General features: G+C 36.8%; 2 protein-coding genes across 2 annotated transcripts; both read left to right on the top strand.

Annotated features, from left to right (window-relative positions):
- Positions 1-3,637: 3,637 nt before the first annotated feature.
- On the top strand, positions 3,638-7,236 carry LOC147299434 (uncharacterized; the record flags this gene model as incomplete). The annotated part of the gene is made up of 3 exons (XM_086252714.1): positions 3,638-5,919; positions 6,011-6,419; positions 6,505-7,236. Coding segments are annotated over exons 1-3 (3,423 nt in total), but the record flags the coding sequence as incomplete, so codon positions are not given.
- A 693-nt stretch (positions 7,237-7,929) lies between these two features.
- On the top strand, positions 7,930-9,267 carry LOC147299433 (uncharacterized). The gene is made up of 5 exons (XM_086230523.1): positions 7,930-7,995; positions 8,070-8,285; positions 8,390-8,491; positions 8,574-8,654; positions 8,744-9,267. The coding sequence occupies exons 1-5, from the start codon at positions 7,930-7,932 to the stop codon at positions 9,179-9,181; spliced, it is 903 nt and encodes a 300-aa protein (XP_086086649.1). The 3' UTR covers positions 9,182-9,267.
- Positions 9,268-17,924: the final 8,657 nt, after the last annotated feature.

Here is a 17,924-nt window from a genome sequence, read left to right as displayed (position 1 = left end):
AATTACCACAGTGCCCCAAAACTTCACACTACAAGAAAAATATATTTGGGCGACCAAACTTTGGGCGACGAACACATATTCGTCGCCCAAAGAAATTTAGGGCGACGAACAAGAAAATTTGTCGCTCAAAATCATAAAGGTTTGGGCGACGAACAACAAGTTCCTCGCCCAAAGGCACTTTGGGCGACGAACCCATTTCGTCGCCTAAACATTAACAACAAACAATTAATTGGGAAATACATTGGGCGAGGAATATATATGTTCGTCGCCCAAAGTGCCTTTGGGCGAGGAACACGAAAATTTGTCGCCCAAACTTACTTTGGGTGACAAAATATTTCCTCGCCCAAACATAGTTTGGGCGAGGAATATACATTTCGTCGCCCAAAGACACTTTGGGTGACGAAATTATGTTCGTCGCCCAAACTATGTTTGGGCGAGGAAATATTTTCGTCACCCAAAGGATCATCCTGTTTTGTAATAATGGTTTGGGCGAGGAATCTCACAATTCGTCGCCTAAAGTGTCTTTGGGCGACGAAATTTTAGGTTCCTCGCCCAAGATCACTTTGGGCGACGAAATTTGTAGTTCCTCGCCCAAAGTAAGAATATTTTTTTGTTTACAATTTTATATATGTAATAGCATACTATACGATTGTATTTCCAAAGATCATAACCATTCATTTTTTAATTCCCCACTTAAGGATCATCCATGCAAAAAATTAGCTCAATCGGAGATGTAGAAGTTAGGTAACGGTGGTCGAACTTATGAACGATTGTAAATTTTCTAATACGAATCGAAGTATAAAATGAATTCCGATTTAGCCGATTTTTTGCAGGGATGATCTTCCAGTATAAACGAATAGAATGAACGGTTCCGATCGTTGAAATCACATTGTAGTCTTCACAAATTGTTGAATCACCAAAATTTCTACCCAAAAGTTAATATAATTATACTCTTCAAGTGTATTTGTATGTAGAAGATCACTTTTGTATTGTGTTTTTAACGATCCGAACCGATCATTCCTTAGTGCCTCACTTAAGGATCATCTATGCAAAAAATTAGCTCAATCGGAGATGTAGAAGTTAAGTAACGGTGGTTGAACTTATGAACGATTGTAAATTTTGTAATACGAATCGAAGTATGAGATGAATTCCGATTTAGCCGATTTTTTGCAGGGATGATCTTCCAGTATAAACGAATAGAATGAACGGTTCCGATCGTTAAAATCACATTGTAGTCTTCACAAATTGTTGAATCACCAAAATTTCTACCCAAAAGTTAATATAATTATACTCTTTAAGTGTATTTGTATGTAGAAGATCACTTTTGTATTGTGTTTTTAACGATCTGAACCGATCATTCCTTAGTGCCTCACTCAAAGATCATCCATGCAAAAAATTAACTCAATTGGAGATGTAGAAGTTAGGTTTAGCATTTAGGATGTATGAACGATCTTGATTCTTATAATAATAATCGAACGGGTAGATGAACTCCGATTGAGCCGATTTTTTCCAGGGTTGATCTTTGAGTGTGAACATATATGAAGAATGGCTCTGATTGTGATAATCACGTTGTGGTCTTCACAATTATTGAAGCTACAAGGTTTTAACGAAAGAGTTGATATAATTTGTCTTCAAATGCAAAAATCACTGATTTATATGTAGAACCTTATATGTCGATTGTGTTTTTAACGATATGAACCGTTCATTTATTAGTTTGTCACTCAAAGATCATTCCTCTAAAATATTAGGTCAATTGGAGATCTAGAAGTTTGGTATTGGAGCTCGAACGTATGAACGACTATGGTTCATAAAAAAATTCAACTTTGGGCGACGAAATATAGCTTTAGGCGACGAACAGTGCGTCGCCCAAAGTCTGAAATTATGGCGGGATAAAACGGTGCCCTAAAGTCAACGACTTTGGGCGACGAATTCATGTTCGTCGCCCAAAGTCTTTAAATTTATACCCATTTCTGGGTTCACTTCAGTCAGCTCACTCGATCCCTCACCTCACCCTCGCGCCGCAGTCCCTCACCCTCGCCTCGCAGCGCCTTCTCCTCCTCCCTCCTCCTCCTCCCTCCGCCTCCTCCTCCTCCTCCCTCCTTCCCCGAAACCCAAAACCGCCCCCCCCCCCCCATCGGCAACCCACCCCCCGCGAAAACCCACCCCTCCTACCGAAACCCACCCCCCCCATCGGAGACCCACCCCCGCCGCGAAAACCCATCCACCCTCGCCGAAACCCACCCCCGAAAATACCCACCCCCGCCGAAACCCACCCCCCACCCGAAACCCACCCTCCCCCGAAACCCACCCTCCACCGAAACCCATCCCCCCCCCCCCCCCCCCGCCGAAACCCACCCCCCCACCCGAAACCCACCCTCCCCCGAAACCCACCCTCCACCCGAAAACCCCCCCCCCCCTCGAAGCCGAAAGCAGCTCAAGCTCAAGGTATTTTCTGAATTTGGTTTTTTTTTTTTTTGAATTTATGGTATTTTATGGTATTTTCTGTTTTTTATTGGTATTTTCTGTTTTTTATGGTATTTTCTGGTTTTTTTGGTATTTTCTGTTTTTTATGGTATTTTCTGTTTTTTATGTTTTCTAATATTGTGGATTTTGTACTTGTTGTGGATTTTGCATGAATTGATTGTGAAATTTCTGATTTTAGTGGTAATTAGTTAATGTTGTGGGTTTTTTTAATTTAGTGGTTTGGTTGTGAAATCTGAATTTAGATTGATGTTGGGCCCATATTTGACAATGATTTATTTTTTTGGTGAAGGAAGGATATTGTTGCATTTGTTGTGAAGGATAATTGCATTTTTGGTGAGGTATGTGTTTAATCTATCTTTTAGTTAAGTTTTTGTATGATTTAGTATTTAATGTTTCATATATAATTGTATTAAATTTTTGAGTGAATTAGTTTGTATGTTAAAATTAATTATAAAATTCATTAATTAATTTGTATGTTTTTGTATGCTAAAATTTAATAGTTTGTTTGTATGCTTATATGTATATTGTTAAATTAATTATAATTTAGTTTGTATGTTACATTTAGTTTAGTTTTAATTGCAAAATTTTCGATGACGTAGTCCAGCACTCCTCGAGTACTGGGTGAGGTCATGTGGCACGAAGCGCTTGTGCGAAGTTATCAATCGATAACTTTGTACATTTAACTAGTCGTGCGAAGTTATCAGTGGATAACTTTGTACACTAAATTTCAATCGATACCTTAGACCCGTTCGAGAGTCTATTGGGGCGCGCATGGACGCTTGGCGTGACTGCGCTCCAATATGATTCTTGAATTGTCCAAATTACCCATGGACAGTTTGGGAGTGCACAATTATGTGTTGTGGTTAGCGGTTCATGTGACGTCGTTTTGATCTGAGAAAATTTCGGCAACATCTCCTTATGTGTTCTTCGAGTGCATACTAGATATTTGTTTTAAATATCTACGTCGTGCACTTGGAGAACCATAGGGAGATGCTGCCGAAATTTTCTCAGATCAAAACCACGTCGTGTGAGCCAACAACCACGACACATATGTGCATTCTCGAATGGGATAGGGCCTTTACCGGAGGCATAAGGAGACGAAGAATGGTGACGCATCGTTTTCTAATTGTCGTGTAATATGGAAACAGGCATCATGGACCGACAGTGGATACGTAATACGAATCGTGTTAGTGATGAATATTTGTATGGGATCGAGTCATTTATTCAAGTTGCACAGGAACATGTCAATGCTCAGAATAATATAAGGTGTCCGTGCCGGAATTGTAACAACTCTTTATGGAAGACAGTGCGTGAAGTCAGAATTCATTTGGTGAGATTTGGGATGTCACACAACTACACGACATGGTATTATCATGGTGAACCGAGAGTTTATGCTTCGACGTCCTCGGAGACCCGAACAATTCTGCAGCCTACTGAATCTGTTGCTGATGATAATGACCAAGTGATGGGCATAATAAACGATGCTTATCCATATGCATCGCTAGATCACGAAGTCAGTCAGCATGATACAGAGAGCGATAATATGGATCAAGATGATGGGTTGCCCGAAGTCCAAAGAGAAGAGTTTGATAAGTACGAGAGATTGTTGAAACAAGCTCAGCGGGAATTGTACTCTGGTTGTGAAGAGTTCTCAGTGCTAACTGCTGTTGTGGAGTTAATGCATTGGAAAGTACTTAATCAACATTCGAATCGAAGTTATGATCAGTTGATGGGGATTTTGAAACGAATGCTTCCAAAGAACAATCATATACCTGAAACCCATTATCTTGCGAATAAGGTGTTGAAAGATCTCGGTTTGGGATATGAAAAGATTCATGCATGCAAGAATGATTGTGTATTGTTTTACAAAGAACACCAAGGGAAGGATAAATGCCCTGTGTGCAATGAACCGAGATATAAGAACAAGTCTGTAGAGAGAAAGAAACAGATTCCGCAAAAGGTGTTGCGTTATTTCCCACTTAAGCCAAGGTTGCAACGATTGTACATGTCGACACATACTGCAAGTGACATGAGGTGGCACAAAGATAAGCGGGTTGAGGATGATGTGATGAGACATCCTGCAGACGGAAGCGCATGGAAAGAATTTGACAAGATATATCCGGATTTTGCAGCAGATGCACGAAATGTCAGATTAGGACTTGCTACTGATGGATTTAATCCATTCGGAAATATGAGCACATCTCACAGCACTTGGCCAGTGGTCGTGGTTCCTTATAATTTGCCTCCCTGGAAATGCATGAAAAAAGAATTCACAATCATGACGCTATTAATTCCAGGACCGCAATCCCCTGGCAAGGAGATCGATGTATATTTGCGGCCATTGATTGATGAGCTGAAAGAATTGTGGCAAAATGGTGTGCCGACATATGATAAGTCCACCGAAACAATGTTTTCCTTGCGTGCGGCAGTCATGTGGACAATAAATGATTTCCCAGCTTATGGGAATTTATCAGGTTGGAGCACCAAGGGTTATATGGCATGTCCTACTTGTAATAAAGATATAACTTCCGCTTGGCATGGTGGTAAAGTATGTTATATGGGCCACCGAAGATGGTTGCCGGGGGATCATAAATGGCGTCACAGTAAGGAGGCCTTTGACGGAAAAAAGGAGATGGGCGTGAAACCTAAAGAATTATCTGGTGATGACATCTTGAGGCAGTTGAATAACTTAGAATTTGGCCGGATTGGTAAACATCCCTCTAACAAAGAACGAAATATGCCAAGGTCACCTGCACATCTAAATTGGACAAACAAGTCGATATTCTTCGAGTTGGAGTATTGGTCCAAGTTGAAAATCAGGCACAATCTCGATGTAATGCATATTGAGAAGAACGTGTGCGAAAGTTTGGTGGGGACAATCTTGGGCATTGAGGGAAAATCAAAGGACACAATTAAGGCTCGACAAGATTTGCAAGAAATGGGCATCAGGAAACATTTGTGGTTAACGAAGAAGGGTGATAAAATGATAAAGAAACATCCATTTTATACCATGAAGCCTGTGGACAAGAAAGAATTCTTAAAGTTTCTTGCATCGGTCAAATTTCCAGATGGATACGCGGCCAATATCTCTCGAAATGTGAAAATCGACTCTGGAAAAATTTTGGGCTTGAAAAGTCATGATTGTCATGTTTTATTGCAACGTCTGCTTCCGGTGGGTATTCGAAAGTTTTTGCCCGAAGATGTGGTTGAACCGATTGTTGGGTTGTCGAGGTTCTTTCAGCATATCTGTGCTAAGACGTTGCGCGTGTCGGACATGGCAAAATTGAAAGATGAGATTGTGTACATCCTATGCAAATTTGAACAAATATTTCCACCGGCCTTTTTTGATATAATGATTCATTTAATGATACATTTACCGCAAGAGGCAATTCTTGCTGGGCCGGTCAGTTATCGGTGGATGTACCCAATAGAAAGGTAACAATTTCTAAACTATTTCATTACTATTCTCCAAGTTCAGCTCTATGTTACTCATAAAATTTTTCTCACTATGTAATTACATTTGCAGAATGTTGGGTAATTACAAAAGGTACGTCCGAAACCGGGCACGCCCCGAAGGCTCCATAGCAGAGGCATACATTGCAAATGAATCCATCACGTACTGTGCAATGTACCTCAGCAGTGTTGAGACGTCATTCAATCGCCCCCAACGCAACGACGACGGCGGTGAAAAAAATGAGACACTTTCTGTCTTTTCTCAAATTACACGACCATTTGGCGAAGCCCCTAAATCAGCTGTTGAATTCTCGAAACACGATATGGAGGTGGCTCATTGGTTCATACTCAACAATTGCGAAGAAGTTGACTCTTTACGCATTGAACATGAGGAACTAATGAAGCGCGACTATCCAAGATGGGACATGGAACGTGTACAGAAAAAGCATCGGGAATTGTTTCCTAAATGGTTTAAGGAACATGTAAGTGATTACTGACAATAATGATCAGTTCGTTCATGTGTTTGTAAATTTTTTGTAATATATTAATTCCATTGTCTTTTAACAGATGGAAAAGCTGACTGATGATAATTCGCCGTTATACAAGGAGTTAATGAGTTTGGCGAGTGGTATTCAATGGGTTGAAACGTTTTCCGGATGTAATGTGAATGGAGTCAAGTTTTTAACTGTAGAACGAGATGCCATCTTGAGCACTCAAAATAGCGGGGTTTGTGTAGAGAACTTGGACACTGGCACGGTTGATTTCTACGGCAAGCTGACGAGTGTACATCAAGTCTTGTACTCGCATCGCTTTCAAGTTGTGTTATTTAAGTGTGATTGGTTTAATACAGACCCGAATAGGAACAACAGTATTAAACTCGATTACGACTTAATATCTGTGAATACAAACACTCGATGGTATGAGAATGATCCATTTATTCTTGCCACAATGGCAAAACCAGTATGTTATCTGGATGACCCTAAGGCGGGTGTGGGTTGGAAAGTAGCTCAGATGATTCAGAATCGAAATATATGGGATATTCCAGAAAAAGAAAATCAGGATGACGTGGCCTATCAAGAGGATTCATCTTCGACCATACCTAATCCATACAACAATGATGTTATCATACAACAAGTCGAGATACATGACGTTCCTCCAATTGAGATCGATGCCTTATCAATTGATCTTGGGCCACTTCCCCGAATTGATGTTAATGATTTCATCGATGATGATGATGATGATGATGATGAAGATGATGAAGATGAAGATGAAGATGAAGATGAATATGAAGATGATGATGTTGATGGTATCGATGATGATGATGATGATGAAATGAGTATTTCTAGTGGTGATTCAGATTAGTAATTGATAATGGTGATTCATATTAGTAAGTGATAATGATGATTCAGATTAGTAAGTTATTACTTTAGTTTTCTTTTTTACTAACATAAATATTTATTGAATTGTGCAGATGAGTTTGATCTCGAACAGGGGTGGATCTCGGAGGTCCACTTTAGCATCTATGTCCGCCCCTGCAGCCCAGCCCGCCCCTGCAGCCCAGCCCGACCTCATAGCCCAGGGCGACTCGACCCCGGCGATATCCCCAGATCTCTCATCTAGTACTGGGTCTGGGATTCAGTCGGCACGGAGGGCCCGACGGGGTCACCGTTATGGTGTATATGATAATGTTGCATCATCCACTCGTACTGCCTCATCATCAGAGAGTAAGAAAAATGTTTTCACATCACTTGTGTTTATGTTTAATTTTATTTAGATGTTATAAGATTATTGTGAAATTAATATGTTATATTTGCTTTTCTAGGTACCAAAACCACAAGGGGGATAAGTAGAGGGTTGAAGGCGTCGCGAATCACTCGCACGACGAACGAGAGGATTCGAATCGTTATTGAGCAAGGTCACCTACGACCGAGCAAGGAGGTCCATAGTACTTTCGCTTCCTTTGTCGGATCGATTGTCCGTGGTGAATGCCCCATGCTTTTCCCCAGTTGGGAAAAGGTTGATGACGCCATCAAGAGAAGCATTATGGGCTCCATTTCTGTGAGTATATTTCGATTAATATAAAATGATTAATTTGATCATTCCTAACAATTTGATAATTGCATTTTTTTCAGGTAAACTATGACATTCGGATGGAGGATCCGGATGTAGCTAGGTATATGGAGAAGTTATTGAGAAAAGTGTACGCACAATGGAAGCACGAGCTGCACAAAGAATATAACATGTTTGGATCGGCAGATGAGGCATTGGCCAGCCCTCCTCCGGAGATGGCAGCTCGGCTTGATCAGTGGCAGTGGTTGTGCACTCATTTTCAGAGTCCGGAATTTTTGGTATGTTATATCATTTTAGGACTTCAAAATTATTTTTTCTTATGTTATTCTTTTATTGTGTATACACTAATATGTGCATTTCCAATTTGCTTCATATTTAACAGAGGAAGTCGAATGCCAATCTTCAGAACCGGAAAGCGCCCGCAAGGATTGATCATCATGGTGGTTCCATGCCCTTCTCATATCGGGTGGAGTCATATCGTCAGGTGCGCATATATTTAATTTAATATATATATATATATTCCTTAGTATTGTTTGAGTTTTTGTCAACATTACATTCTTTTTCAGGCTGGTTCGCAATTTCCGGAGGTCGACAACTACGGGGATGTTTATGCCCGACCCGGCAACGACAAGGGCAAGGCGAAGCACGTTAGTTTTTTATATTTTAGTTTTATTTCACAAATTTAAATTTTTGTATTTGATTTCTTAATTCCTAACTTCTGTATAATATTTTGAAGGCTGAGATGCTCGCCAAGAAGGCGAGTTATTTGGAGGAGGTGGCCAGCCAGTACCCTCCGGACACTCCGTTGGAGACGATCTCAGTCCCCGATCCCGATGCCGGTCTTCGTATTATGACGGAGACACTGGGTGTTAGGCGTGGTAGGGAGATACGCGGAATGGGAGCGGGTCGGGTTCGTGATCTCAGCGCCGGGTCTTCATCTCAGCCATCTGCAGATATAGTCAACCTGACCACTGAAGTGCAGTTGTTGAAGGGTCAGCTAGAAGAATCGAGAGCGGCATATGCGGAGCAGACGAGTAAGGTGCAGCAGATGCAGCAGATGTTTGGCCAGTTGGCCAGGATTGTACCTGGGTTTGTGCTGCCGCCCAACATTGACCAGTGCATGCCAGACTCCTCCACCGGTGTCGATGATGCTACTGACCTAGGGGGCCATTAGTTATTTGTATGTATGTATTAATTAAATTGTTTCTACTTTGTATGGATATTTTGGATATATAAATTTATTAATTTTGTTTTATATAATTTTTGAATATTAAATTCATATATATAATTTAAATAAAAATTTTTTTTTTAAATAAAATACGTTTGGGCGACGAACAAATTTCGTCGCCCAAAGAGGGTTTGGGCGACGAACACCCTTATTCGTCGCCCAAAGCATGTTTAGGCGACGAACATATTTCGTCGCCCAAACCTTCTTTGGGCGACGAATAAGGGTGTTCGTCGCCCAAACCCTCTTTGGGCGACGAACAAATTTCGTCGCCCAAATCCTCTTTGGGCGACGAATAAGGGTGTTCGTCGCCCAAAGTACGTTCCAGCGAGGAAATTAGCTATTCCTCTCCCAAATCTTGTTTAGGCGACGGATAATTTCGTCGCCCAAACATGCTTTGGGCGACGAATAAGTCTGTTCGTCGCCCAAACCCTCTTTGGGCGACGAAATTTATTCGTCGCCTAAACATGATTTGGGCGACGAATTTTATGTTTTGGGAGACAAAAAAATTTCGTCACCCCAGGTGTCTTTGGGCGACGAAATTTATGGGTTCGTCGCCCAAACTCTTGGGCGACGAACTTTGGGCGAATAATTGCTCGACGAACCAATTTCGTCGCCCAAACGTTTGGGCGACGAAACGCTACTTTGGGCGACGAATTCCGTTCCTCTCCCAAACCCTTTTTTCTTGTAGTGATTATGTAACATGGAATTGTTACAATATTATTGAACTTTAGTTAGAATTTTAAAAGTCTTGAGACTTTAGTCAGTAAATTGTAAATTAAAAGATCTAAATGGAAGTCTCCATTTAAAAAAAAAAAAATTATTATTATTATTTTTATTATTTTATGTATGCATGTACAGTGACAGGTCTGCTTTCTTTAATTTAAGTATCCGGGTAAGACAAACACAAGTATTATTTTTCTCCACTCGTTTTTCTGTTTAAGGTTTACTTTTATTTCATATTCGTTATTCGTGTATATGGAAAATGACAAATTGAGTCCTTATAATTTGAGCGTCTTTTCAGTTAGATTTTGTAGTTTTAATTTTTTTAAACAAGTACATATATAAATTAGTTTCGTTTAAAAATCAAGATAAACTGAAAAATTCATCAGTTTTCAAATGAAATTTTCAGTTCTTTATGCTTTAATTCAATTGTTTATGCATTAAATCAATTTTAAAAACTTAAAAATTGTTGTTAATGTAACTGAAACTAAACTACAGATGCCTAATTGAAAAAAAAAAAAATTAAAACTATATGGATCCAATTGAAGAAAAACATTCAAACTATATATAGGAGGCCAATTAGTCATTTTCTCTTATATATACACATACAAAAATACTCTAGAGCTAACCAGTTAGTAAGATAATACGGAGCTAACCATCCTTTTGAGCCCACTACACGATATAATCTCATGATCCAAACCATTCATATTTTAAGTCTCCATTAAAATATCAATCTTGCAAAAAATTAACCATATCAAAAATCATTTAGTCATTTGATTATCATTACAATCATTTCATGTTTTATTGAAAAACTTGTGTTCGTCCATTTACATGAACACAATTAGCTTACTAATAGTTGACTAAACGATTTACGATTTTGCTGATTTTTTGTAAGGATGATCTTTGAATAGAAATCTAAAAAATATTTTGATTTGAATTATAAGATTACATTGTATAGTGGGCTAAAAATGATGCTTAACGTCATATTATCTTACTAACTGGTTAGCTCTAGAGCGCTCCTCTATATACATAATATATACATATACTATATAAGTGCTTGAAAATTAACTAGTTTGTAAGTTAATAAGAAGCTAACCATCCTTTTTTGGCTCACCACACAATGTAATTTTATAAATCAAACCGTCTATTTTTTAGGCTCTACTTCAAAGATCATCTTAGCCAAATCAAAAGTCATTTAGTCATTTAATTATAATCATAATTATTTCAATGTTTAATAAAAAATATTGTGTTTGTCTATTTATTTGTTTACAATTAAATTACTAAATGGTTCTTATAATTTTAGTATTTTTTTTATTAGATCTTTATAGTTTCAATTTTCCAATCAAGTCTATGTAAATACAAAGCCAAATTGTTCCTTGGCCAAAAGAAAAGAAAAGTCAAATTGTTAATAGAGGATTAATTGTTGAAGAAACTTACAGGCAGTATGACTTAAGGGGAAGTTGACATATATAGACATGTTCATTGTACTAAATCTAGCAATATTGGTTTACAAAAGCCACATGCTAATTGAGGGCCGACTTCTTTGGTTTAAAATAAATGGCTACTCATTAATTTGCTGCTACAACACGGCGAAGATAGCAGGTATATATGTACCTTTGGGAAAACCCCATTCAAACATACATGGTTCATTGATTCTATATATATAATATACATTTTTCTTTTATGAATCATTCAACATTCCCTGCAGTACGTGATATTAATTAGGATCACCAGCTAGACTTACCATGTGAAACTATAGTCATAAAGAATTAGTGGAGTGGTTAGATTCTTATCTTTGAGTAAGACATAACCTTACTAAACCCACATGTTAAATTGGATTTTAAGTTTACTTATTTGATTTTTTTTCTTTATTTAAAGAGTTGTGATTCATATTTGAAACATTTTCTAAAGAAAATTATAATTTAGTTAGGGTCCGTTTGACACTGCTTCTTAGAAGCGCTTATAATTAGTAACGCTTTTGTTGGAAGCGCTTATAATCAATAGTGCTTTTGTTGGAAGCGCTTATAATTAGTAGTGCTTTTGTTGAAAGCGCTTATAATCAATAGTACTTTTGTTGGAATCGCTTATGCTTATAAGCACATACAAATATTTATGAAAAGTTCAAGTGCTTCATGCAAAAGCACTTGGAAGTGCTTCTTGAGGAAGCACCTGATAGGTGCTTCTCAAAAAACCACTTAAAAGCGCTTTTATAATCCATAAGCACTTTTATTTATTTATGTCAAACACAACCAAAAGCGTTTTTGTCAATTCTAAAAGCAGTGTTAAACGGATAAGAGAGACAATTTTCGCACTCCATTTTTCTCTGTTTACACTCTTTTCATATATATTTATTACTTGTATTTCCAATTCTACCCTTTTTCTAATTAGTTCCCACAAAGCTAGCCACACACACTTCCTGCTTAGATCCCCACCCATACTCTCTGCATTAACCATGCATATGAGGAGTATCCAAATTTTATGGTCTCCGCTACCATTAAGGGCAGAGTTTACACCCACTCACTACAAGAAAAATCATATTTGGCGACAAAATCATTTCATCATTAAAATAAGATAATTCATCGCCAAACACTATAGGTCACCAAACTGTGTCGTCGCTAGTTTCGTTGCCTATAGGGCGTCGCTCATGAAAATTGGCCATTAAATACGAATTTTGTGACTGTATACCTATTGAGATGAACAACAAAATTTCGTCACTAATGTGTTCATAAGAAATACGCAAAATTTGAATTTTGATGCCAAATTTTGTCGCCTATTCCATCAATTTTGTCGCCATATTTCCCGCGAAATGGTGCGAATTACACGTATTTGGAACAAACTTTTGTCGCCTATTATATTCATTTTGTTGCACAATGAAGGATGTGTCAAAGGCAACAAAATTATATTTCGTCGTTTATTCCCTTATTTTATATTTTTATTATTTATTTATTACTATTTTTCTTTTGGTATTTATTTAATTTTGGTTTTTTTTTAAAGTCCATTATAGAAAATAGGCTCCCACTATCAAAAAGCAAATTCCAATGCAATCCACTTTAATGAAATCACCTGGAAAAATGTGCTGGGCTTGTGCCCAGCCTTTTTTTTTCACGTTAGGGGAATTGCCACTGTCGCCTAGCCTTTTTATTTTATTTTTTTCACGTCAAGAGAATTGCCACTGTTGGATAATGGCAATTGTAGTCATTGTTGGACAGTGGCAATTCTCAGTATGCAACAATACCCAAAACCAAATAATTGTCATTGTCTTCTGTCTTTTTCTTCTATAAACATGTAAAAAAAAAAAAAAACAATATAAAACAAACACAAAACACACAAAAATAAGCTTTTGGAGTAAAAAAATCTTAATTTTAACAGTAAAAAATAATTACCACTGTCCAATAGTAACTATCGTCCCAGATAGTTACTGTTTGACAATAATAATCGGCACAACAGCTCCATATCAGCGATTCAACAAAATGTAGATCTGGAGGCCGAAGCCTACTTCCAGATCGGCAGTTGACAAACTCTGATCTGGATCCTCAAGGCTCTAGCAATGGCTTTATAGTGAAGAGAGAGAGAGAGAGAGAGAGAGAATTGGCATAGTACCTCCAGATTAGCGATTCAACACATTTTGATCTGGAGGCCGACGTGTTCTTCCAGATCGGAGGTCAACAAACTCCGATTTGGACCTTAAGTCTCCAACAATGGCTTATATAGTGAAAAGAATAGAGAAAGAGAGAAAGAGAGAAATGGATAGAGATAAAGAGATAAGCAAAGTAGAAAGAGAAAGGCTGTCATGGAAGAGAGAGGAGAGGGAGACGAGCAGTAGGTCTGTGGTCTCGCCGGACGGTGAGGGTTTAATCGGAGAAGGAAGAGAGAGAGGCGACCAGAGAAGGAAGAGAGAAAGGCGATTAGAGAAAGAGAAGGGGATAGAGAGAGAGAACGACCACCAAGTTTTTTTAAAAAGTGGGTTTAAAGCTAATTAAGTGGACTATTTTATATATGATAAGTAAAGAATGTGGGTTTAATTATAATTGTGAGTCCAAAAGTGGACTTTATAATCATTGTCTGTTTAATTTTCTTTATTTTTTGAATTCATTTAATTGTTTTTCTTATATATATGTTTTATATTATGGATTAATAGGTATTTTTTATTCACATTATAAAATATAAATGTGATTTAAGTAAATAATAATATGAAACAAATACTAAAAGAAAGATAAAATAATTTTGTATACTAACATATATACAAATTACATAAGCACAAGTACTGTTTGATCCTTCAAAAGGACCAAAGCATCTGAAATATCTGAGTACTCCTTCACTTTTTCAATCTGATAACAAATCAATATACACTATCATAAATTCATAATCATACTATCAAATACGAGTTGTTAATTAAAACTGTTACCCACCAAAACTGGCCGTATAAGGTTTCATGGCAATATTCCACCAATTAATTATTGGCCGGGATAAGTTTCCAATTCCTTAAGGTACAAAAGCAACTCCAAATTCTTGTGATTACTTTTCTCAATTGTTGATGAAGGCTTTTGTCAATATACTTATCATGGATAAGGGTTACATGGAATACAATTAATACATCCTCCGATTAGGATGTTGCTTTTAGATTTTGTTGAAAAATCCATCCTTTTTTTTCTTGATTAAATGAAAAGTAGAAATAAATTGAATGGAGAAGTAATTCTCCTGGTTTGGGTTTGCTAGAACTATAGCAGATCGATGTGGGTCATGCTTCATGTCCTCTCCCAAAAGTCCCTTTTTCATTTCTCACTAACAATTGTGCCCGCGCGATGTCGTGGGTGTTAAAAGCCTATAAAATGTGTAGAAGGTTAATAAAATTATGATGAAAAGCTTAAAAAAATTTAATGAAAAGATAAGACTTTTTACATATACATGGAAATCTAAATATGTTTATAAATAGTGACATCAATATTTCTTTACCAAGTTGAAGTTACAAAATGTGGATTCATGGTATGTTTTATATGCTGGTTGTTATGTTAAGATATGCATCATAATACACGTGAACCTTTAGCACAACTGTGATAACTTGAGGCTACAACAACATAACAAAATAATAATGTATTGTGTAATAGTAATAAGAAATGGAGCTAATAGTGGTACATGTGATCTAGCAAACCATAAAAACAATGACTGTTATATACTTATAAACAATCAAAATAAGTCATAAAAATAATAAAAGTAATGTTTCAAATCACTACTTACTCTTTAAAAAAAAAAAAATTTGTTCATGCAGGTCAAACCCTCTTCTTCATATTGTCAAAACCAACACTTACCTCATTGAACCTTTTTCTTTTTTCGCTTGCCGACTTACTATTTGGCCTCTGATATGTGATTCAAATTTAAACTGTCCATGTATTTTTAAAGTTTTTTTAGAGCTTTTTAAAATTAATTGTTCATGCAAGTTTACTTTAATTTGGTGAGGATTATTTCTTTGTGTTAAATTTTTCTAAAAGAATATAACATCTGTCAAGAATCACTATTATAGTGCTTATTAAAAATCAATAAAAAAAATAACACAGCACCCTTGCATAAATTTGTATATTTATTTTATTGAAATTTCTCATGTGGATAATCAAGAAAAAGTGGGAAAGAGAGTTTTCAGGAGAGATTGTGCGAATAGTGGGTGAAAGACCAAAAAGGGCACACCCAACCCCACTATTCTCACAATAGCAGGTAGATTAAAAAAAAAAAAAAAAAAAAAAAGCTGAGAGGGAAACAGAGGAGGAGAAAAGCGATGGCAAGGGACGTAAAAAAAGGGAAAAGGCAGGGGCAAAAGAAGAAAGTGAGCGAAATGACCAAAACGGGCCAACTTACCCCACTAATTATACTGCCAAGCAACTAAAAAAAAAGGCAAAAGAGGGAGAGCACTGTTCTTAAGCTACAGTAATGAACAGTGCTTCACCCTCACGCCTTTTAGTATATATATAATTTAGTTGGTTTGAGAAACATAATTAAATTTAGAGGGAAATAAAGTCTATCTTCAGACCAAAACTTAAAAAAATAAAAAAAATTTGTTGTAGTCCATAAAAAGAAGAGAAAGAATACGAGAGGTAGTGGATAGGAGAAGCAGAGAGAGTTTTTTCTTAGGAAAAGATGAAGAAGATAAAGGAATGAGAAAAAAGATATAATTGGAAATACAAGTAATAAATAAATATAAAAAATAATAGTAAAATAAGAGGAGTGCAAATGGAGAAAAATGAAATGCAATAATCGCCTCTCTTCAATTTAATAGATGGTTTTTTCTTTTAACTCTATATATTTGCAAGTATATTATTATCAAATACATATACTTAGATATGTTAATATACCTACAATTATGTATATAGTTTAATATTAAATTATACCTACAAATAATTCCTACGTAATAAGATCATAAGTTAATATAATGCACATTGTTCTTTGAGAGGATAATAATAATGTAATTATAATATATGAAATTAAAGGACTAAAATTAAAATTAAATCCAACATAAGGATGTTAATATAATGAAAATTAAATCTTATCGAGGAAGATGAAAATCTAGAGTTCTATAAAATAAAATAAAAAGTACATCGCGTGGTATTATGGTAGTGGTGTGATTGATCAAAAGATCAACTTTTTTTTTTTTTTTTTTAACCTTAGAATTGACTTGTAACCCGACCGTATCATCCCGTGCTTATTGGACTAAAAGTCTAAAACTGTTGAACGATGAGATGGTCAACTTATTCCGCTTGTTTTCATAAATAGGTGCAACTTGGCTAAAAGGTGATTAATTAACAAGAACCCAAGCCTTTGTACCTGGTCAAAACAAAAAAAAAAAAACAAAACAAGAACCCTTTGTATATAGGGCCAAGTTGCTACAATGGCACATTAATTGTATTGTTATACTGGTATTAAATGACTTGGTTCAGACCATGCCTTTCAGTTTGGGTAAGAAGTCCATTGTGTAATAATTTAATGAGAGTAAATAGATCAAAGCATGGGACTTAGGACCATCAACATCATTTCACGCTCATGATCATATATAGATAGATAGATAGATACCAAATAAGTGGCCCTTGTTTGAAACCTTGAATTGATGATAACGTTGGAGGCCGGACTATGCTAATTGGCTTGCATTTTAATGAGAAGTAGTTGATTAGAATTATCTTATTAACAATATATATGAAAAAATTAATGTGTATTGCCGTGGCATATCAATCGATCATGTTTTAAATCCACTTAAATTATAACATGTGTACAATTATTAAAGATAAATAGTTTAGATATAAATGATTATACATGTGTTATTTGAGTGTGTTCGTAACATCACTTTAGTATGTTACGTAGTGTTACAGTCACATACAATAATTTATGATCAACATAATGAGGAGGGGGGAGGGAGGAATCTAGTCAGTACGTAGCTAGTATATGAAGGGTAACTTCTATCGATATCCCACATCAGGAATGTAAAGTATTGCCTTACCACCATCACAACCACAGCCTCCGCCACCACCATCATCACCATTGTCGCCACCATCGCCGCCACCACCACTGTCGCCACCACCACCACCACCGCTGCCGCCGCCACCACCATCGCCGCCACCACTGTCGTCGCTGTCACCATTTCTCTCACCGCCTATGGGCCATCACCCCTACCACTATCATCAACTCACCACAAGCATCATTGTTGCCACCATCACTATCACTAATTTATAATTGATGCATCAAAAAAAAAAACTAATATAAATTCCGTATTTAAATTTCATTGTATTGTTATACTGGTATTAAATGACTTGGTTCAGACCATGCCTTTCAGTTTGGGTAAGAAGTCCATTGTGTAATAATTTAATGAGAGTCAACAGATCAAAGCATGGGACTTAGGACCATCAATAGCATTTCACGCTCATGATCATATATAGATAGACAGATACCAAATAAGTGGCCGTTGTTTGAAACCTTGAATTGATGATAACGT

Source organism: Dryas octopetala, chromosome 1 (assembly GCF_963921425.1).
Source record: "Dryas octopetala chromosome 1, drDryOcto1.1, whole genome shotgun sequence".
NCBI classification, from domain to species: domain Eukaryota; kingdom Viridiplantae; phylum Streptophyta; class Magnoliopsida; order Rosales; family Rosaceae; genus Dryas; species Dryas octopetala.
This window is presented reverse-complemented; position numbering and strand designations above follow the sequence as displayed.

What these genes read in the sequence shown, in the direction of transcription:
- LOC147299433 (XM_086230523.1), top strand. Translation starts at nt 7,930, where the DNA reads ATGCTTTTCCCCAGTTGGGAAAAGGTTGATGACGCCATCAAGAGAAGC. An exon ending in GCATTATGGGCTCCATTTCT is followed by an intron (nt 7,996 to 8,069) that starts GTGAGTATATTT and finishes CATTTTTTTCAG; the next exon opens with GTAAACTATGACATTCGGAT. An exon ending in TTCAGAGTCCGGAATTTTTG is followed by an intron (nt 8,286 to 8,389) that starts GTATGTTATATC and finishes CATATTTAACAG; the next exon opens with AGGAAGTCGAATGCCAATCT.